The sequence below is a fragment of the Oryzias latipes genome, chromosome 16, assembly GCF_002234675.1.
Source record: "Oryzias latipes chromosome 16, ASM223467v1".
Classification (NCBI taxonomy): Eukaryota; Metazoa; Chordata; class Actinopteri; order Beloniformes; family Adrianichthyidae; genus Oryzias; species Oryzias latipes.
Genome location: NC_019874.2, coordinates 20,176,608 through 20,195,964, shown reverse-complemented (window position 1 = coordinate 20,195,964; position 19,357 = coordinate 20,176,608). Strand labels below are relative to the sequence as shown.

Here is a 19,357-nt window from a genome sequence, read left to right as displayed (position 1 = left end):
GAAAAAAATATATATATTTTTAACATTTCTCTTTATTTGAATCTTTTCATACAAACGGGGGAAAAAAGGAAACCAAAAACAGATGGGATACGCAACATTTTAAACACTTTCACATAAATCACACGTATAAAAAAGATTGTAAGAAAAGACAAAGCGTCCACATGTAATACAATTTACAAAGTAATACCAAATGTATGGGACTGTGACGCACAGATCTGAGAGCGCACAGTGATGGCAAAGGTACGGGCACAAAGGTGAGTCATTGGTGCAACACGGGAGACGTAATACTTAAGGAAATGCCACCACCCATTACACATCTGACATGCAACACTGAATCAGTACTCAGATTTTACTGGTCACAAAAAAAAATGGACATGTTTGTTAACAGAGGAATCATTACTGTAACTGAAAGGCAGGCAATGAAACAGAAAACAAGAACAGAGAAGGCACATTGCTAAACTCTTAGCCAAATAAATCCAAGCTTAATGAAATGCAGTAAAATGGTAAAATATATAAGCCAACACAAGTACTAATGGTTGAATACTGGAAAAAAATAGTGGCATTTCTGGTAAGGTCAGAACTAAAAGAGTTTAAGTATCAAAGATTGAGTTTCATGTAACTGTTTTATGAACCTGTCACCTGCATAGACACATTTAGTCTGCCTTTTTAAACAAATGCTAGCTAAAAATTAAACTCATTATTCTAATCCTTGTGCAGAGAACTTTTATTCAAAGGGACAAAAAAAGGGAATATTTCACTTCAATGGCACTGTGCAAGATCACATCATAGGTCCTGTTTTCAGCTGGTAAAGCAGAACCATTTGAAAGAGAAACTGGGCTTGCCAAGTTTGTCTACATTGATTTGTTCATAATTTTTGTATCCATAAAACATGCATTTTTTATTTTTAAGAGAACAGCTGATTGTAGTTCAAATGCAGCCACAAACAGCATAACCGAAGACAAAATAACAAGACAGTTAAACACGTGCTGGTAGATCATGACATTCACATCACACTAACATTCACTGTTTATCTTTTTTTTGTTGTTGCTGTTTTGCTATATAGAGACCTCTGAAAATGATGTGAAAGCCACATACGAAGCACTTTAGGGCTACAAAGTGTATCCGACCCCCCTTTAAGGAGCTGCAGTGGCCAAAGAGGAGAAAAGCAACCATTATTCTTAATTTGGGACTACTACTCCCTTAAAAATACTTTTCCGCTTCACGACCAAAAAACAGAATGAAACGATGGTCGGTAGTGAGGCACAAAGCCTCAGGTCTTAATGCTACCGATCACATTTAAGGATAAAACATTGGGAGGCGACTTTCATATTTTCAATTCGTCTTGTGCAAGTTTAGCAGGAAACGGTAAACATTTAGTTGGCACAATTTTTGCTTTCAGAGTGACAGCTGGAGTTGGATCAATTACAGATCTGGAATAACAGAGAAAGGGGGGAATAATGTTTCAGCACAGAACATTACCTCTGCACTGGATAAAGTGGACAAAGATGAGATAAATATTCGACAGCATGCAAACATACTTTTTTTGTAACGCACCGTGGTGCACGCGGTTACAAACAAAAAGCCCTGTTGCAAAGGCAAAGCGGTAGCTGAAGAAATCCTGTGCTTCTGGATTTGGTTCATAGGTAAACGGAGCGATGCTGCATCAGCAGATCACTTTGCGGCTAGCGCGGCTCTCTTGGTGTGGCACTTCATACACAGAATCTTGCCGTCCAGCGGATAGCAGCCGTTTTCGTCCGCTTCGATGGAGAGGGGGCGAGTGCAGTCCTGTGATAGAAAAAAAAAAGGGCAATTTTCTCTACCTTGTGTTTACGTCTGTAAGAATGGAGTAAAAAAAAAAAGGGTTAAATGACGTACCTCACAGCGGTAGCACTTAAGGTGGAAGTTTTTCTCCAGCGCCACCACTCGAACAGTTTCCTCGCTGCCTGGGGCTGGCACAATGGGTTCATTGCAGCTCACACACAGAGGAGAGAAACGCCTGCGAGATGGGGGCAGAGGCCACTTGTTATTTACGGAGGTTAGAGTTGAACAGGTTTTGAATAGGTTTTGTTATCTTAACCTGAAACGCAGCAAAGTTTCAAAATATATTCAAAATTCAGAATTCAAAATTCAGTCACTGCTTCTTCCCTCCTGCATCAGGAATCCTAGAGCTGCGCTCACACCGGCCTTGACAACTTTAAAAAAAAAAGTTTATTCTGCGTTTGAAACCCGCATTCACACGTAACTACGCAAGTTTCTACGGCTGATTTGGGGCTTAATGGACAAAATGCATGTATGAAATAAAATCAGGTCAAACTTTGACTAATCATGCTCAGAATTGGTGACATATGGGTTACGACTCATACTTAATTTACAGATGTGCCAATCATTAGATTATTGATCATGGAGGGTTAGATTAATAATTGCGGTTTGGCTGGAATTCTATGACACCAGGTCTTTTATTTGTCAGAACAGAGCTGAAGAACAAAGCAAGATTCATGACATTTGCACTGCTTTGACATTTCGCACCAGCCCTCTCCCAACTTTAGCTGGCATTAATGTGCTAGTAAAAAGTAGAAAAGTCCCTCCCTGCTTGTCCAGCGTGACCATATGCTAAACATGGATTTCAGAACATGTGTTCTGGAGCCCATGACACATGCCCGATGTGAGCATAGCATCAAAGGTATGAATAATTCGCAAAGGCAAACATTTGTAAAACTCGTCCGACTTCCTAAACTGATGCTATCCTCCGGGTTTAAAAAAGAAAAAAAAACTGAAGGGGCAGGATTACTTTTTTGACTGAAAGGTTGTGCTTCACGCTTTCCTGTGAGGAGATTCTAACAAGCAGAACTGTTTCGTTGAAGTCATTCATTAAAAAGTGGGAACCTGTGGTAGTCCTGGACACAGTAGGGGTTGTTGTTGTCGTCAGTGATGAAGGGGGCTCCCTCGAGTACGCAGGAGCAGGTGCTGCAGCGGAAGCAGTGTGCGTGGAAGGTCTGTCCCACAGCCTTCAGGACACGGTCGGTGATTCGCTCTCCACATCGGAAACACGTGGCCAAGGAATTCTGAGGATAGTCACAAAATAACAAAAAAGGTATAAAAGATGTAAAAAAAAAATACATAAAAAAAACATACTCTTAGAAATTATGGAGGATTTCTTGTGCTTTCTGCACTTTGAAAGCTTTACTAGACACTATTAACGTTCATTTCACACTGAATTGGTGTCCCGTTACCTTGTAGCAGTCCTCGCATTGTGGCGAGCCATTCCTGTCATAGAACTGCATGCCCTGCAGGGGGCGCTGGCAAGACATGCAGCTGAAGCAGTTGGAGTGAAAGAGCTTATCCATGGCCTTCACCGCAGGCTGAGAGTGGGAGAGAGCCTCACCGCACCTTCCGCAAACCTCTGGAGAAAAATGCAAAAGTTGTTGAATGATAAACAGAACACTTCATCTTTTTTGGTCAGCTCTGCTATGCCTCAATGACAATGTCATCCAGTTAAAAATTCATAAAGTGTGGGGTTTTTTCTTCTTCTTTGTGTGGATTCATCTCTAGAAAGCCACTTTCCCAGGAGAAATTTCACTTTAAATGTTTTTCTTATCACGCAGTATTACAGTGAATGAAGTTTAAAAAAAGAAATGCAAGTGCAGGTGAAACTACATATTCTGCTCATAAGTGGTTTAAAACAAAGGTGTAAATGTATTAAAGTATCTTTCAAGCTGCAGCTAAAAACAACAATCATTTGGCATTCTTAACATGGGTCCCTAAAGATGACAGGCAGTACTTTTAACCTCTTAATTTCCCCAAGACCTCAGCCTATCAAATACGCTGAAGCTCAAGACAATGTGCAAGTTTGCAGCTGCATGATACAGAGGAAAGAAATCCCAGCGTTTATAGAAATCTTGGTTTGCAGTGGCGTTCGTGTTTAATCATATATGGAAAAGCACACAGAAGGTGAACTGCATGACAGGTGAACAGCGGGGCAAATGTGTGCTCACCACACCTGCAGGAGGAGCTGCGATGATCGGCGGCTGCGTGTCCATGTTCTTGATGAAATCTTGAGCCATTTGCTCCAGCTCCTCCACTTCCCGCATGTTCAGCGGCATGCCTCTGCCCTGTCCTCCCTGGACCGGCACAGGGTTAGGAGGAGAGGCCTGCAGGCACAGACATGTGAAGCTGTAGTGTTACATTATTATGTAAAGCCTAAAAAAAAAGGATTTACACTATTTCCTGTTTACATTAGTTTAAATATACATCTCTCTACAGAATGTGGAAAAGCGGTAGACATACCGTTGATGCAGGAGCGGTTTTCATTGGTTGGCTATAAGGAGCAGGTGGAGAGGCAGCGGTCTTCATTTGAGGAGGAGGAGCAGCAGCAGGGGTTTTTTGGTTTGCATTCACCTTACTTCCAAATGGGGAGCTTTTGATGTTGTTAGCGGCAGTGGGGGCAGCAGCGGCCCCGCTCTTGTGATTCACTGGGGCAGGAGCTGCAGGAGGAGCTGCGGGAGGCGCAGGGAATGAGCGGTTGGCTGCAGGAGGCGAGGGCTTTGGCACGTTGTTGATTGGGGCGGCGGGCTGGTTCAGGTTCTGGTTAATTTTTTGAGCCAACGAGGCAGAAGACGTCGCCACTTTGCCACCGAAACTGGGCTTGGGGCTCACTTCCGCAGCCTTTGCGAAGCCTTGGGCACCGGCGTTTGGAGCAGAATTGTGATTGGATTGCCGATTGGTTCTGGCTTTGAGTTCTTCCGCCCAGGGAGCTGGGGGAGGGCGGTCACCCATCTCTGGAGGTGGGAGAAAAGAGAGTGCTGGTTTGGGAGCAGTTGGAGGGGGTGCTGGGAACTTGGGTGCTGGTGCTGATGAATACTGGCTCGGCAACTGTGGATAAACAACATAATTAACTAAATTGCATATTTTCAGACGCCAGCATAAAAAGCGTAATTAGTAAATAACCGAAAAAAGAGAAAAATGTAAAAACTTTTAATGAACAGAAACCATAACTGAAGGATTCTCACTCTGTGCATCATCTCTAAAACTACAGCTAAGAGGCTAATTGGATTGGAGCAGCCACAAGTTTCAGCTATCAGAAGCGATTCTTCTTTCTGACGTTTATGATGCGGTTTTCAGGCGAATACTTCTCTTCTGTGGCTCAGTCCCTCCTTCAGGAAGATATACACACTTGCCATATAAGGCCTTTTCACTGGGACGCTCTGGCTTCCTCACTTTCACGCTCACACAAGTTCTGCTTTTTTTTTTACCCCCATCCTCCCTCTCTGCACACTTTGAGCGTGAAGCATTACTGTTTTTCCATTTCAGCCCCGTCTGTTTGTCTATGCACTTCAGTCCAAACTAAACAAACTACCTTTATACAATTCCCAACCTTCCTTTCTCTACTGTCTTAGCACTATGACTTATTTTAGTATTTTTACATGGATTTTCTATCCCTTTTTTCCTTCTCTTTGCTGGTATTTAGGTGTGAAACAGATTACAGCCATGACTTGTAGAGCATTCCTCGTTTCTCCTTGCCGTGTACCTTGGGGTTGAAAGGCCCTTTGGTTTCCATCTCGGACAACAAATCAGTCAGAGAATCGAGTTGCTTGTCGAAACTTGTCTGCTTCTCCATCTGTCTCTGGCAGTGGAAAACAAAAATGAGGAAAAAAAAGCATGAATTTACATAAACGATGTGATCACGTCGAGATTAAAACGCGTGAATGGAGAAATAACTGATACAAACATAAACGAACATGACTACAATTGCGATGAAATTAAGTTACATTTTTTCAGGCTGTTTGAAGATCATTGAGATGGAAAACCCAGAATGGAAAGAAGTAATTAAGTATGATGCGAAGTTAATAAATTATCCATTTGTTTGTTCATAATTATTCATAAACAAAGGAATAGCAAATGTTCACACAATCTGGAAAAAAAGAAAAGATTGCCAACTCTTGAGTGACGTAAGCCACTCCACAGACTCTACGGTGACGCAACAGTAAATGATCCATTCATTTATACTTCCACAGTGAACCACCTCCACTCACCTGCGGGTTCCAGGCATCGCTTTGGACAACGGAACCAGAGGCAGGGAGAGGTGGCGGTGGAGGAGGCGGAGGGGGAGAGGGACAGGTGGGTGGACAGGCGATCTCCTCTGGGGGAGCGGGGAGCGGCAGGTCATCCGCTACAGGAGGTGGAGCAGGGAAGGCAGGTGTGATTTGGCATTCAGAGGGAGGAGCTGGTAAATCATCATCCATCGGAGGAGGAGGTGGAGGGGGAGGAAAATCTGATAAATAAAAAGAAACAAATTAAAATGTGTCCGTTTATTCATGCATTTCAATGTGATTACAAAAAACAACATTAAATATAAAAAATATACGAAGAACGGCGACTGAAAAGTTCCTTTTAGTTTTGTTTTTCTCTGAAATGTTAAGCTTTATTTTTTTTACGGTTTCCAAAAAAAAAAGCAAGTTGGGAAAAAATAAGGTGCCATTTTGATAGCCAAACTAACCAAAAATGGCTTATTGCATCAATTTAAAACGGTGTTAATACCATCACAGAGTGAAGATGGAGGTGGAGGCAGGTCCCCCACTCTGCCAATAACTGCTGTGCCGAGTGGCGTGGGTGATGGCGCCGAGGGAGGCGTCTGACTTTTGGGCCGCGGCGGTGCCACCGATGCAAACTTCTTTGGCTGGTTGTAGAAGGATGGAGTGGTGACTTTGAAGTTCAAAGACGAAGTCACCACTAATGGCTTGTTACTGCTGGATTCCTCCATTTTGTTTGCTTATCTAGAAAAGAAATACAAAAAAAAAAGAAAAAGAAAAATCAACATTTTGCAGCTGCGGAGCTCAAACCAATCTTTCTCCACACCCTAAATCTGAAAGTAGCCTTCATCGGCAGGCAGAAATCAAAGGCTTCCATTCCTTTGCTGTGTTTGGTTGCTGGGATTTTTTACTTGAAATGGTGGAACGGACGCATCAGCTAAGCATTTGACTCAGCAATGTTGCAAACTTAAAACAGAAAGTCTTTTACAAACAAAAAGGTATTATAAAACACAAGAAGTACATTTTTACAGCTACACATCAGTTGTTGCACTATATACATTTACAGATTCTTGACATCTCAATGACATTTTGGTTCATTTGGGCTTTTATTTTGGTGAGCTTTCAAGATTAGCCTCAATGGTTGCTACGTTTGTTATGCTAATGCTAACCTTGCAATTAAACACTTTTTAGAATAAAAAAAGGAATTAGCAGAAGTTGTAAAACATAAGCTTATGACAACACACGGTTTGGAATAAGTTCTTCACAACATAATAAAGGGACGCACAGACAGCAAAGTTAGCAAAAGAGTGAAAAAATTAGCAACCTATTGTTTTTATTGCATTTTGAAAACTTTTAATATGGAAATCTTTTCCACATTAAGTTTTCTTTTTGTTTGCTTTTAGATCACAGCCAATGAGCCTTTGAGGCTTCAATCAAAAACACAATTACTGCTGCTTTAATCTTCTGTCAGATCTGTAAAATCATACAAGCATCGCCTTTCCTGACACACACATGGAAATGAAAAGCAGGGCCTTTGTAGCTTTGAAATGGTTACACATTAAAACAGAAATCTAAATTGTAGAAGGAAGTAAATCAAGTTGGTTTAGAGAGTCATAGACTCTGGCATGTAGTTGTGATACGATACAGTGCGAGCGGCATCTGGAAACTATTAAGCAGGGTGAAGTCATCAGGAAACATGCAATTATTATTATTTCTATGTCGTGACATTTATTTAAGACCTGAGGTTCAGCACTGAGGCTGTGCGTTTGCTACTGATGCCGAGGCATCAGCTGATTTATGAAAACAGAAGAACCAGTCTGAGTCACGCAAGTGACTAAGAGTCACACAAGCCAGTCTGAAATGGGAACTATAGACACAATAGAGCCCCACACAGAACAGAACTGCTGTGACTTTCACAAAGACAAAAGCTGACATTTTATCTTGTCACAAGGCAGAATCTCATAGAAACAGGTTAGAATTCCTAAGAATTCTATTTATTTTTTTGCTATAATTCCACGACACATATTGACCGAGTTGAACTTGCAAAGAGCATCTCTGCTGTTAATGCTAGGATGACTCTTTTACACCATAAACTAAAGTCTAATTATGCAGGAATTATATACCCCCTTACCCTAGGTAAGCAAAAATTATGTTGATTAAAAGATTCAACCACATGACTAAGAAAAGGCCAAAAAAACATGCTGGATTTATTTGAGAATCAGACTAAAGTGTAAGATGTGCAACAAGTGTGTTGTTGCTGTTCTAATGAAAGTAAAAATTGAAAATTAGAGGCTGCAACTCGTGATTCCAAAAATAATAAAATCAGAGCAGACTTGCAGAAGAGACTAATGGGCATCTGCACTTCATCAATGAGAAAACAAGGCTGCCTATTGGTATTAGGACTAACAAGTGTGGATCTTTAATGAGTCTTAATTCAGATGTGCTAAACTTCACAGGGGGGAAAACCAGTAAAAGTCTTAATGTAAACACTAAAAACAAAAACAGTGTCAGTTTTTCACTTCTACCATGTCAGGATCATGTAATCCAGACACCCATCAACTGAACCAACTGAATCCCTTTTTCGGGTCATGGGGTTACTGGAGCCTATCCCAGCAACTCCAATCAACTCCAATGTTATGAAGCACGTCTTTGAACAGTGGGAGGAAGCTGGAGTGTCTGGAGAAAACCTTTGCATGCACAACATCCAAACTCCACACAGAAAGGTGATTGGAACCATGGCCTTCTCACTGCCCTGGATTGTGTCATCAATCATTAAAACCCATTTTGACTCCCTTACTACTTCACAGTGCAATACTGGGGTGAAACAGAGGAGAGGAATAAGAAATGTGCTTGGTTTTTTTGTTTTATACAGAGCTACACACTTAACAAAAATATTGTGTCGCAGGAACACAATTACTGAGGAATTTCACCTTGTCGGGACGTCGGGTTCTTGAACTTGACCTTGAAAGGCCAGATGGTGCAGCTTCAGCTGAAGCGAATATTTTTATTGTATACACAAAACGGAAAATGTAAACACAGAGTGAATGGAGAAAACTTGAGTTAACAGAGTAAATGACTTCTAATAATTAAGCAGGAGGTGGGGCTTAGCAAGGATGATGTAAACTGCTTGAAAGCAGTCTATACTGTCACCATCACTCCACTTTGTGTGACTGACACAATAGTCCTTTAAATAATGCATCAGGGTGAGTAAGTTCTGTAAGACTTCCTCTGGACCTTTAATAAAGCCCTCAGAGGTTTGGCTGGGTGAGATCAGTGATGCAGTCAGCCTCAGACATGAAGGTACGGTGAAACCTGAGACCACAGCCCCCTCGCTAAAGCCCACGTTTGGCTCAACAACCAGATGACATCACTTTTTCAGATCTCCACTCTCCCCCTCATCCATCGTTTCTGAACCCCCACAACGACAAACGATTCCCAGACATTCCGTGTATCGCTTGAGGCTCGGACGAATGTGATTTTTATCTCCATCGTCAGCCTCTCAGTCAAGTCTCAGCAACTACTTGAACTGCATGACATCATCTGAGGTCGCATTCCATTTTCCTGCTTTGCAGCTGTGAAGGGAAATCACTTCATGTACCTTTTCTTTTTAAGGGCTCCAGCTCCAATCACACGCAGTTCTTTTGGGCCCAATAATAGCGTCAGGTTTTTGCTGGACAACTTTCATACCATCTGGATACTGCAGCTTTTGACTTTCTTCATCCCACAAATGTATGTACAGATGGGAACATAAATGGCCTAAACTACACTGATGGGCCAGCGGGGTTGCTGGACTCATTAACAGATTGGGAAATCCCTGGTGGGAGAAATGGCATGACTTCTTTGAAGCTGGGCAGAAGGGTACCAAGGAGCAGCTTTTCTGGCATATCTGAACTTTTCACCAAAAGTATGAAAGGAGAAGTAAGCCAGGGTATTTTTGGCCCTCTTTTTGTTTTTGTCTTCCAGATGAAGATGATTAAAAAACAGATTTTTATCCTCCTTTAAGTAAGCAATGAGACATTATGTTGTAAAAATGTGTCATCAAATGTCTATCGCCAAAAACCCTGTTAGGAATATTGCCACATTGGCTCAGTAAGCAAGCAGATCTTAAGCAATCTTCTAGAAAGGAAGATATCAAATTACCAACCAAAACACCAAATTTCTCACAGTATTTGTGTTGTTGTTGTTGAAGCCCATCCATTGTTCTGATGGTAATAACACACCCGGTTTCAAAGAAAGCGTGTCTAGGTCAGGGGTTGCTAATGCAGGGGAGGGGGGAGGGGGGTGTCAAACAACCCTTTCGAGTGTGTTCTCACAGGTCACTGGACACATATTGTGTGCCAGTGACGTAGATCTTTTGCAACCGTAGCAACAGAAATAACACAACAGGCTGCATTTCCACATTTTTAAATCACAAGCAACCGAATTCTGAATCAGACGACACCTCAAAGCCCCTCCCTGGATCAACAGGCCCGCTCTCACGGAGTAATGTGGGCCAAAGAAAAGTCACAAGACGGCAAGAGACATAATAAAAGCATTTGACAAGAAGGGCTTTGAGCCAAATAAATGCTCTGACTAACAGAGGCTACAATTAGGGAAGATTCCTCTCATTCTTCGTGTCATGCTGTGTTTAATTTTACTCATCAAGATGTCAGAAGCACCACAAAGTAAGCACCACTAGTACCTCAGACTACAGTTGTCTCCCACTATTCTCTTCTTAAACATAGTTTATTCACTGCAGCCTTGGGGTTTAGTCTCACTTACAATTAGGAGAAATGTTGATGCTACAAATAAAAAACAAAATTAAAGCACATTACTAGAAGTTTCAAACCCCGTTAAACCTCCCTGTCTGTGGAAAAGCTGAAACTCAGATTTGCTTGAACATGACGTCAGGCAGAAGCAAAAACTCTTCAGCATGAGATGTAATCCCAGCGGATTTATGAATGTGAATAAGCAGACAAACATCCTTCTGGTCCCATGTGGTTTTTTAGAATAATAACCAACACCAATCTAAAACAGGTTTTCTCATCTATGCCCTCAGCTTGAATCAACCTTTAAAGCTCCAGCTGAGTAACTGTCCACAGGCAGAAACAAGTACAGCATCACAACCAAGCTGCCGGAGCTTCTGCTGAATCCTTTGTTTTATTTGCTCACCCTTGTAATATTTAATGCAAATTTAACAGATTATGTAATGAAATTTACAGATGAAAAAACACAGGTTTTTTAATGTTTGTGGCTACAAAGAGGGCTAGCTTAATCGAAAAAGATTCTAGCCTGCACCAGTAGGGGGCAGTAATTAAAATAAATGGGTTCAGTCTGTCTATGCAAAACCCAAAGAGGAAGTAGGAAGGATCCAAAATAAAGACTATACTCAATTCGAGTATCTTTAAATAAATACAATAATTGTAAAAATAAAATATATTGCTAACTTTTGAAATGAAGCCAGTACTTTTGACCGACTGGTGTTTAATTAAAAAGACTCAAAGTCCTAATAATTTTGTGGATATTTAAAAAAAAAAAAAATAAGTGAATGAAAAGAAATTGTTCAAAATTCATTAAATAATCTTCTGTTTTATGTTTTTTTTAGAGAACGGAAATTGTAAGATATATTTAAAGCCTTTTAAAAATATAGTTATTTGTTTCAATAAGTTGGATATTGACGAGGTGTTGAAACAGCTAGAAAAAAGTTTTTAATCATGCAAAACAAGTTAATTTCTCAAAATTGATGTAAAATCTATTTATTGTTATATTAAAGTACTTGGTACCAACAAGTACCTAAATTTAAACTGATAATTTCAACACAGGAAGAACTAGTACTACTACACCACATATTTTTATTGGACCCATTTGGCCCTCAATATGATTATGCTCTGATGGCGCCACAGACTTTAGAATGTAAGACACAGAGGCATAAACTGTTCCATCTCACTATAAAGGCTAGCTAGCACAGTCACTGTACCTAATAACTCCGGTGACCCTAAAAAAATATGCTAATTTTACCTTAAACTACACTGAGATTTATTTGTTTTGAAATCTATCTACGGGCAAAATCAACACTCACCTGAGAGCCTCGAACGAAAACGACACCTCTCATTCATCCAACAGAAGCGTTTGGCTAGGTCAGACCACTTGCACACACCCCTAGTAGTGTGCAAGGCTTTAGTCACTCGGCTTCTGCGGTGAATCGAACCAACACCCCCACACCTTGATCATTACCTCATATGGACACGTCAATGTTTAGCCGAGTGGCATCCATCTACGCTAATATTTCCTCTGTATATGATCGGCCATTAAAAAAAAACACCCAGCTAGCTTAGCTTACAGAAGTTTTCTGCTGGACTTCCTGTCGGAGCTTCCGCATAGCAGTCATCTGCAGCCCGCATTGTCACTCATTTAAGATCGGGGGATATTTGTGCCAATAAATAATAACATATTATTAAAAAAAAAGGTTTATACTACTGCAACAGAGTGATGTCCTTCTATTTAAGAGTATTTCTAAACGAATCGACAACATTCCACAAACCTGCTCCTTCATGACAGAGCAAAGGCTTTACCTTATTAGGTAAGCTCATTTCTATGAGGAATGTCATCAGCTTCAGCTCTCCTCATGTGCTGAGTCACAAAAACACACAAAAGCTTGCTTACCCTGGTAAACTGCTGCAGATTAGTTCCCTCTTTTCCTTTTGTTCTCCTTCCCCCCCTCCTCTGGGTTTAATCTGAGTGAGAGTTCTCTGTAGTACCAACTTCTCCTTTTCTCTTCCCCTATAAGACCCTCCCCTTGTGCCTTTAAGTCTGGAAAAGGAATGACTCCATCCTTCCAAACAAGTTCTTTCTCGCTTGACTTTGGCCCAAGACTTGAGTATTACGACACATCACCCTCCTTCTCTTTTTCTGTATCCTAAACTGTCCAGGCAGACCCCTCCTCCTCTTTTCTCCTCCTCCTGCGATCTCCTCTCTCTGGATTTTTGTGGCATTCTTCATTGGGTGACATCAACCCTGTTGCCTCTCCATGTAAGGTCAGACAGGGGGGAATGAGGGAGCCAGAGGGAGGGAGAGATAATGAAGCCAGAGGCCCGATCAGATGCAGAAAAGTGGTCAGGAGTTTAAACAAAAAGAGGTGCAGTGGTTAAAGCGCCGTGAGCCGTGGAAAGAACTTAGACGTTTACTCATTTCAAGAGGTTTAGAGATTAAAATATTGCTCAGGATCAGCCCCAACCCTTATTTGCTTTTCACTGGGAGAGTTCTCCATGTGAGATAGTCGACTGTTTTTCTGAAAGTAGGTCGATTCTATGCAGAGGTCAGGTTTTATTGTACTGTTATGATAAGTTGAAGGTTGTTAAGACAGTTTCTTAGACAAAACCAAACGTCAGAAAGTAGATAGAGACTGAGTCGATTTACGATGTATGTCAAACAAATTTCATCAGTGAATGCACGCAGGTCTGCATTGCGAGAAAAAAACGATATTTGGACCTCTGACATTGTTATTCTTCCACACAAGTGAAGGAAACAGCTGTGGAAATATATGCAATGACCTTAACCTAGCTGGAAAGAATCTTTCTATTCATATTTTGTCTTTGAAGACTGGACTCAAACAAGACCCACTCAAATGAAAATCGTGTTGTTGGTGTTTTTAACATGTTCTTGTTGCACTTTTTCTGATGATGGAGGACATATCTAACAAAAAATTAAGATTAAAGTTGGATTTCGGAATATTTCTTTATTCAAGTCATTGTAAATCAGGAGCAGACAAAAAAAGAAAACTGTAGCAGTGACATATGTGCTACAGTGGGGCCACAAGCTCCCTGCTGCACTCCATTCTGATGCATCCACTTGTAGACGACTAGATCCAAGTACGTCTTTGTTTTTTCTCGTCTGAGCTGGTATCTGGTTCAAACTGTACAGCTGGACAGCTCCAATTTGGCTCAATATTATTGCTGCAAGACTAATGTTAGCTTGGGCCAATTAGGGGCTGTAAGTTAGCGGGAGAGAGTGTAAACAAAGGGATGATGGGAAATGCAGGCAGGCAAATTTCTGATTAACTATGTCCTGGAAAATGACACCGGTTATTTGATTTTGCCTTAAAACGGCATAACCATAATGAAAAGACCACTGGGAACTCATTTACAATAGATGATTGGAGCCGAACATTGAGGACACGTTTTAAATGACGATAATGTAATTTGTGTATAAATCCCTTCTGGAATTTCAATCAAACTAAAAAGAGTTGATTTCTTTGGCCAAGCAATGCTTAAATGCCACTCAGGGTGTGTAACCATGGGCTTGCCCTGTTGAGGTCTGACACAGACAGCCCTCTGCAACAGCTGTTGTGTAACCTGTTGCTGCCCAGGTCACGTCTGTGAACTACGGGGAGTGCTTATCAGGGTTTTTGATAGTTCATTGTCTCACAAAGGAATGTTTCCACTCTCTCCCCATTTCCAGGGAGACAAAAATGCGCTCAGTTTCCACTCCAAGCAGCAGCTTTGGGGAGCCAGAGGGATAAGGCAGGATATCCATATTGAGGCTGCAATCGCTCATGCCAGTACCACATAATCTGAAGAAAAGCCTTTTCTTCTGCCATTTCTCCCAATTCACCAGGCTTGACAGCCAAGGGACGGACATGTGCATGAACTGTGCAGGGGTGTGCTTATCTAACATCAAAACACTGTTGTGCCATTGGTAAATGAAGCTGGGAAAAGGGTTGTGTGGAGTTTATTTAAGGTAAGAAAAAGAAAAAAACAGGTGTCTTTTAGAATTAGGCAGAATGCCTGGAATGCGGCCAGAACTTGGACTCAATAGCGCCCACCTCTCTTCCCTCAGCGTCTGCTGATGTGCCAAATTTTTTCTCTGCCTCTATCCGTAAAGCTGCATTTTTTCAGCACCTCATTTTTTTCTCTGTCTCCTCCTTACGCTGCACTTTTTATTTCCAGTCCTATCTCTATTCCACTACTTGGCCAACACCTCCTGCATATAAATCAGGCCCTGCTCATAACACCTCAATCTTAATTGTTAATTCCCTAATCATTTTAGTTCCAAACAGCGAGAGTCCATCCAGTTTCCCCCTTTTCTCTGTGGATGAATGTAATCATTTTCTTAATAAAAAAAAATTCAGATTTCTTTCATGCCGTACAGATTTTTTAGTCACGTCTAAACTTCAAACTCAAAATGTAAGGGGACCCATTAAAACTAATAATATTAAGTTTTCCCAATTCAGCAAAAATAGCAAATGAACACATAACAAACAAACAATGCCAGTATAAGGAATACTGGCCTTCAGTATCCAAGAAGTATCAACAAAAAACCGCAAAATAACATTACAAAGGCTTATTTACACAGCTTTTGCTCAGGACTGCATTGATGAATATCAAACCTAAGTAGCCTTTTTTGTCATATTGTCAAAATTAAAAAAAATGTAACTAATTTTGAGTAATACAGTTTTTATTCAAAATAGACATTTTTAAACTATAAATGTTTTTATAATTTTTCTTCTAGACTTGACATGTAAAAAAAAGAAATACTGCATTGCATAAAATAGTGGAAATTAATATTACATTGCAAGCCTTAACATTAAGCAGATGTGTTTATTTTAGCATCAATCTAATAATTCAGTTATATATTACCGGTACATATGCAGAAACGGTCAGCTTCCTTGTACACATGCACACTGATGAGAAATAATCAAATGTTAACAAATAAAATGTTGAGGCTCACTGAAGGTTAACAGAAAGCAGAAGAATGGTAAAGTTGAGAAAAAGGGATCTAAAACTAAAGCACAGTGATAGCAGGCAGGTCCAAAAGTTTAATCAGAAATTAAAATTTAGACTACGCTGAGCAAAGAAAGTAAATTTAGTCTCAAACAATCCAGCAGTAAAACGCTCCTGAAAGTTTTGATGATGTATGTTCTTTCTGTGGAAGTAATTAGACTGAAATACATTTTAAAAATGTAAAAGTGTTACAGAATTAGTATTTTCATGTATTAAACACAAAAAAAAATCTCTATGCATTTAGGTGCAAATCAAAGATTAGCATGGGAGGGAGGACTTTGCTCCCAGAGCTTAAGGCTGCAATGAGCCGGTCTCACCAGTTAGTGTCAGGCTGACACACATCACAGTGCTGCACTGGGCGACTGGGAGAGCTGGAGATTCCCTCACCTTCTCCACCAGCCGGCAAATCAGCATTCGGCTTGGGACACTTTGGGAATTCAGGGAAGGGTGGTAAAGTGAAAAAATAAAAAACTTTCATTTGGTTAAGATCCTGAAAAAAACTGACAGCTTGTTAAGGAAGATGGAAACAGGAGAAACGTCCTGGACACAAGAGAACCGCATAGAATGAAGAGGGCCGCGTTGGTGACAATAGTCTAAACATGAGGAGGGGCCTGGAACAAGAGAGTGTAGGGCGAACGGAATGAGGAGAGGAATAGGAATTGTTAATAATAGAAGACATTTGGGAAATGTTTATCCAGCCTTGGCTTTCTGTACCTGCAGCACAAAAACACACAGAAGCGCACCAGATATGCAAAAGCTTTTTCTTCAGACAAAGACGTGTACAGTAGACCAACGTCTCATATCAACCAATTAGTTGAATTAACCAAGACTCCTGTCTGTTCAAAAGATAAACCGAGCCAGTAGAGATTGAGTCTGTTTGTTTTTAGGGTATTCATGTTACTTAGTGGCAGAGCTAGAACATTTTTTTTGGGGGGGGGGCAGAAGACTTTGGAAGGGTACAAACACAAACAGCAGAGTGGAAGGCCATAACAACTGAAAAGATCAAAAATATTTTTGTTGTTGATGAGTTATTTATAAGTTTTTCAAAACTAAGAATTTCCTCTTGCCTTATCAGATTTTGGCTGAGGCCAGGTTACTGACGGCCCAGATCGGCCGGGACACCCAAATACAGGGGCGTAGCTAAAAATCTGAGGGGCTCAGGATATCATTTAATAATATTGCTTTTATTTTTTATTTTTTTGCAATGCCTAAAGAAGCTTGGTTTCTTAATATTCATTCATAATGATACTAATACTGTAATATATTTTTTTCTCACATTTTTCCAAAGCTCTTCACACCTCAGGTCCCTCAAAAGAGGGAAGAGAGGTGTGAGCTTCACCTGCTCTTCCCTGAAAACCCACAAAACTAATGCGACTGCTCCTTTAAGGCAGACATAAATGAACACATTGAGGAAAGAGTTTAGAAAAGGTGAAGGATAAGATGAAATCACGTCTGTAAAAAAAACAAGATAAGGGACAAATTAAGCTCAGCCTCATCAACCCAGACTCTGTTTTTCGAGTATGTTTCTTTGAAAGACCCAAAAATCGATTCATCTGTTAAAACGCTCTCTAACGGCTGGAGCGAGGTGGCATCGTAAGGGCTTTTCGTCATCCTTGAGGCACACAGCAGTCAGGGACTGATGCACAGATAATGGCAGACACACGAAAGTCACTGATTACAGAAATTATGTGGTGCGTGTAAGGCCGCCAAGATAATATTAAGCAGGAGGCGCTGCAATTTAATTCAGTGCAGAATCATCACCCCAGATAAGAAAACAAGAGGTGTGCTGACAGGAAGAGGATAAAAGCCATCCAAGCCATGCATCACATGACAGCCCTCTGTCTGAAGCCCATGTGAGTGAGATTTGAGGAAGGAGATGAATAAGCTTTAGGAGCAGGTAACACTTCCAGGGGGGTTGACGTCAAACACTTTTCTACCTTGCTTGACCTTATTCATCATCGGCGGTCTGCAATAGGCATCATTCTTACAGGACTATCCATCAGGAAACTGCAGCTCATTCAAATTCTATGGCTCGGGTTCCCACAAGGACCAAAAAAGTAGACCACATCAGTCCAGTTCTGAGGTTTTCACACTGGCTGCTGGTCTGCCAGAGGACAGACGTTAAAGTTCTGCTTTTGGTTTATGAAGTATTAAATGGTTTAGCACTCAAACACATGACTGACCTCCTGACCCAGTATGTACCAGCCAGACCTCTTCAGTCGTCTGGGTCTGGTCCTTTGTCAGTTCCTAAAGTCCAAACCAAACATGGGGAAACTGCATTCAGCTTCTGTGCTGGAATAGACCTCCAGAAAGCCTTAAATCAGCTGAAACACTTTAGTTTATTTGAATCCAGATTAAAGTCCCACCTGTTCTCTGCTGGATTTAATTCGTTTGTATTCAAAAGTGTACATGTTTTCTTAACTTGCCTTGAGGGTCCACGTGTATAGATTTGAGTGACAGGACTGCAACTGATGCTTGATTTTTAGGAGTAAAAAGATAATTTATAAAAAAGAATGTTGGTGTTTTGAAATGTTTTTGGCCATTTTGATTACAATTTTTTTATGTGAAAGTCAACCCATTAGCAGTTAGTTACTAAGAAAAAAAGCTAATCATATTTGAGATGGGCATCATTTTGGAAAAGTAGGTTTTTTTGGTCATTTATTTTTTTTTTTATTTGATGAACACTGTAGCTTCACCATATTTGGATGTAAGAAAATACCTCCTGCTTTACAAAATAAAAGAAGCAGATCTTGACACACATTCTCACTTTACCTGAGGTCAGGTGAAGCAGGACAAATACTTTAATATGACACTAATTTGTGATGATGCCAGGGGTTCGACACTTGAATGCCCAAAGAGTGACGCAGTTTATTTACTGACTGACACAAAAATGAAACAGGGGCTGGACGTATGATTGAGTTTGTCATTAAAACATGAAAAAGAACACTTGTTGGTGTCTTAATTCCAGTCTGAGTACGTAAGAGGACAGCCATGTCCTCTGCCCCGGTGGAAAACCAAAAGAATGAACTCTGACACACCTATTTTTAGATATAGCGTCCTGTATGATGAGCCGGGATTATGTATGATTTGTTATGTCTGGAAAGTCACACATCCACTTTAATCCCTTTATTATGGCTTCAAAACGCCGCTCATTTATCTCATCTTCATGTCGGTCTTCCCGTCCACCTCCAACTGAGTAACTCTCGCTTGCCTGTCAGTTTTCTGCGGCCAGTCTGGAGCGCTAATTTATGTCACACAAGATCGTTTTCATGCCTTTGCTGTCCATGACTCCACTTCTCTCTGCATTTTGTCCCATCAGTCCCCATCTGCTGCACTTTTCCCCCCACCGGTTCTTCGGGCCGTCTGTCCTTATCTTTTACCTTGCTCCTTGCTTTTAAGTCGAAAAAATGAGACCAACGTCTCCCCTCATTCTGTCACTGTCCAAATTTTGGCCAAACCTTTTCATGCAGTTACTTGGAAACAGCTTGCATCAGTATGTAATCAGCAGACAGAGAGGGGGGGGGTGCCCACACAGAGATGGGATGCTGGAAATACAGAGAAGTTAGTTCTCAT

The 19,357-nt window shown here is 40.9% G+C and overlaps 1 protein-coding gene across 2 annotated transcripts; it reads right to left on the bottom strand.

The window, feature by feature from the left end:
- Window positions 1-12: 12 nt before the first annotated feature.
- zyx (zyxin) lies at window positions 13-12,903 on the bottom strand. 2 transcript variants are annotated; one of them, XM_020710608.2, is made up of 10 exons: window positions 12,669-12,903; window positions 6,535-6,770; window positions 6,030-6,268; window positions 5,525-5,620; window positions 4,285-4,869; window positions 3,998-4,148; window positions 3,231-3,400; window positions 2,884-3,062; window positions 1,876-1,996; window positions 13-1,785 (listed from the first exon to the last, which is right to left on the bottom strand). In XM_020710608.2, the coding sequence occupies exons 2-10, from the start codon at window positions 6,755-6,757 to the stop codon at window positions 1,672-1,674; spliced, it is 1,878 nt and encodes a 625-aa protein (XP_020566267.2). In that variant the 5' UTR covers window positions 6,758-6,770; window positions 12,669-12,903; the 3' UTR covers window positions 13-1,671. The 2 variants fall into 2 exon arrangements, with proteins under 2 accessions (XP_020566267.2, XP_023820214.1); XM_023964446.1 differs by lacking the exon at window positions 12,669-12,903 and adding an exon at window positions 12,085-12,369.
- Between the last annotated feature and the right edge of the window lie 6,454 nt (window positions 12,904-19,357).

Coding starts and splice junctions, on each gene's coding strand:
- zyx (XM_020710608.2), bottom strand. CDS start 6,757: ATGGAGGAATCCAGCAGTAACAAGCCATTAGTGGTGACTTCGTCTTTG. Junction 3,401..3,997: donor CATCGCAGCTCCTCCTGCAG/GTGTGGTGAGCA, acceptor ATTTTTCTCCAG/AGGTTTGCGGAAGGTGCGGT. Junction 1,786..1,875: donor TTAAGTGCTACCGCTGTGAG/GTACGTCATTTA, acceptor TTTCTATCACAG/GACTGCACTCGCCCCCTCTC.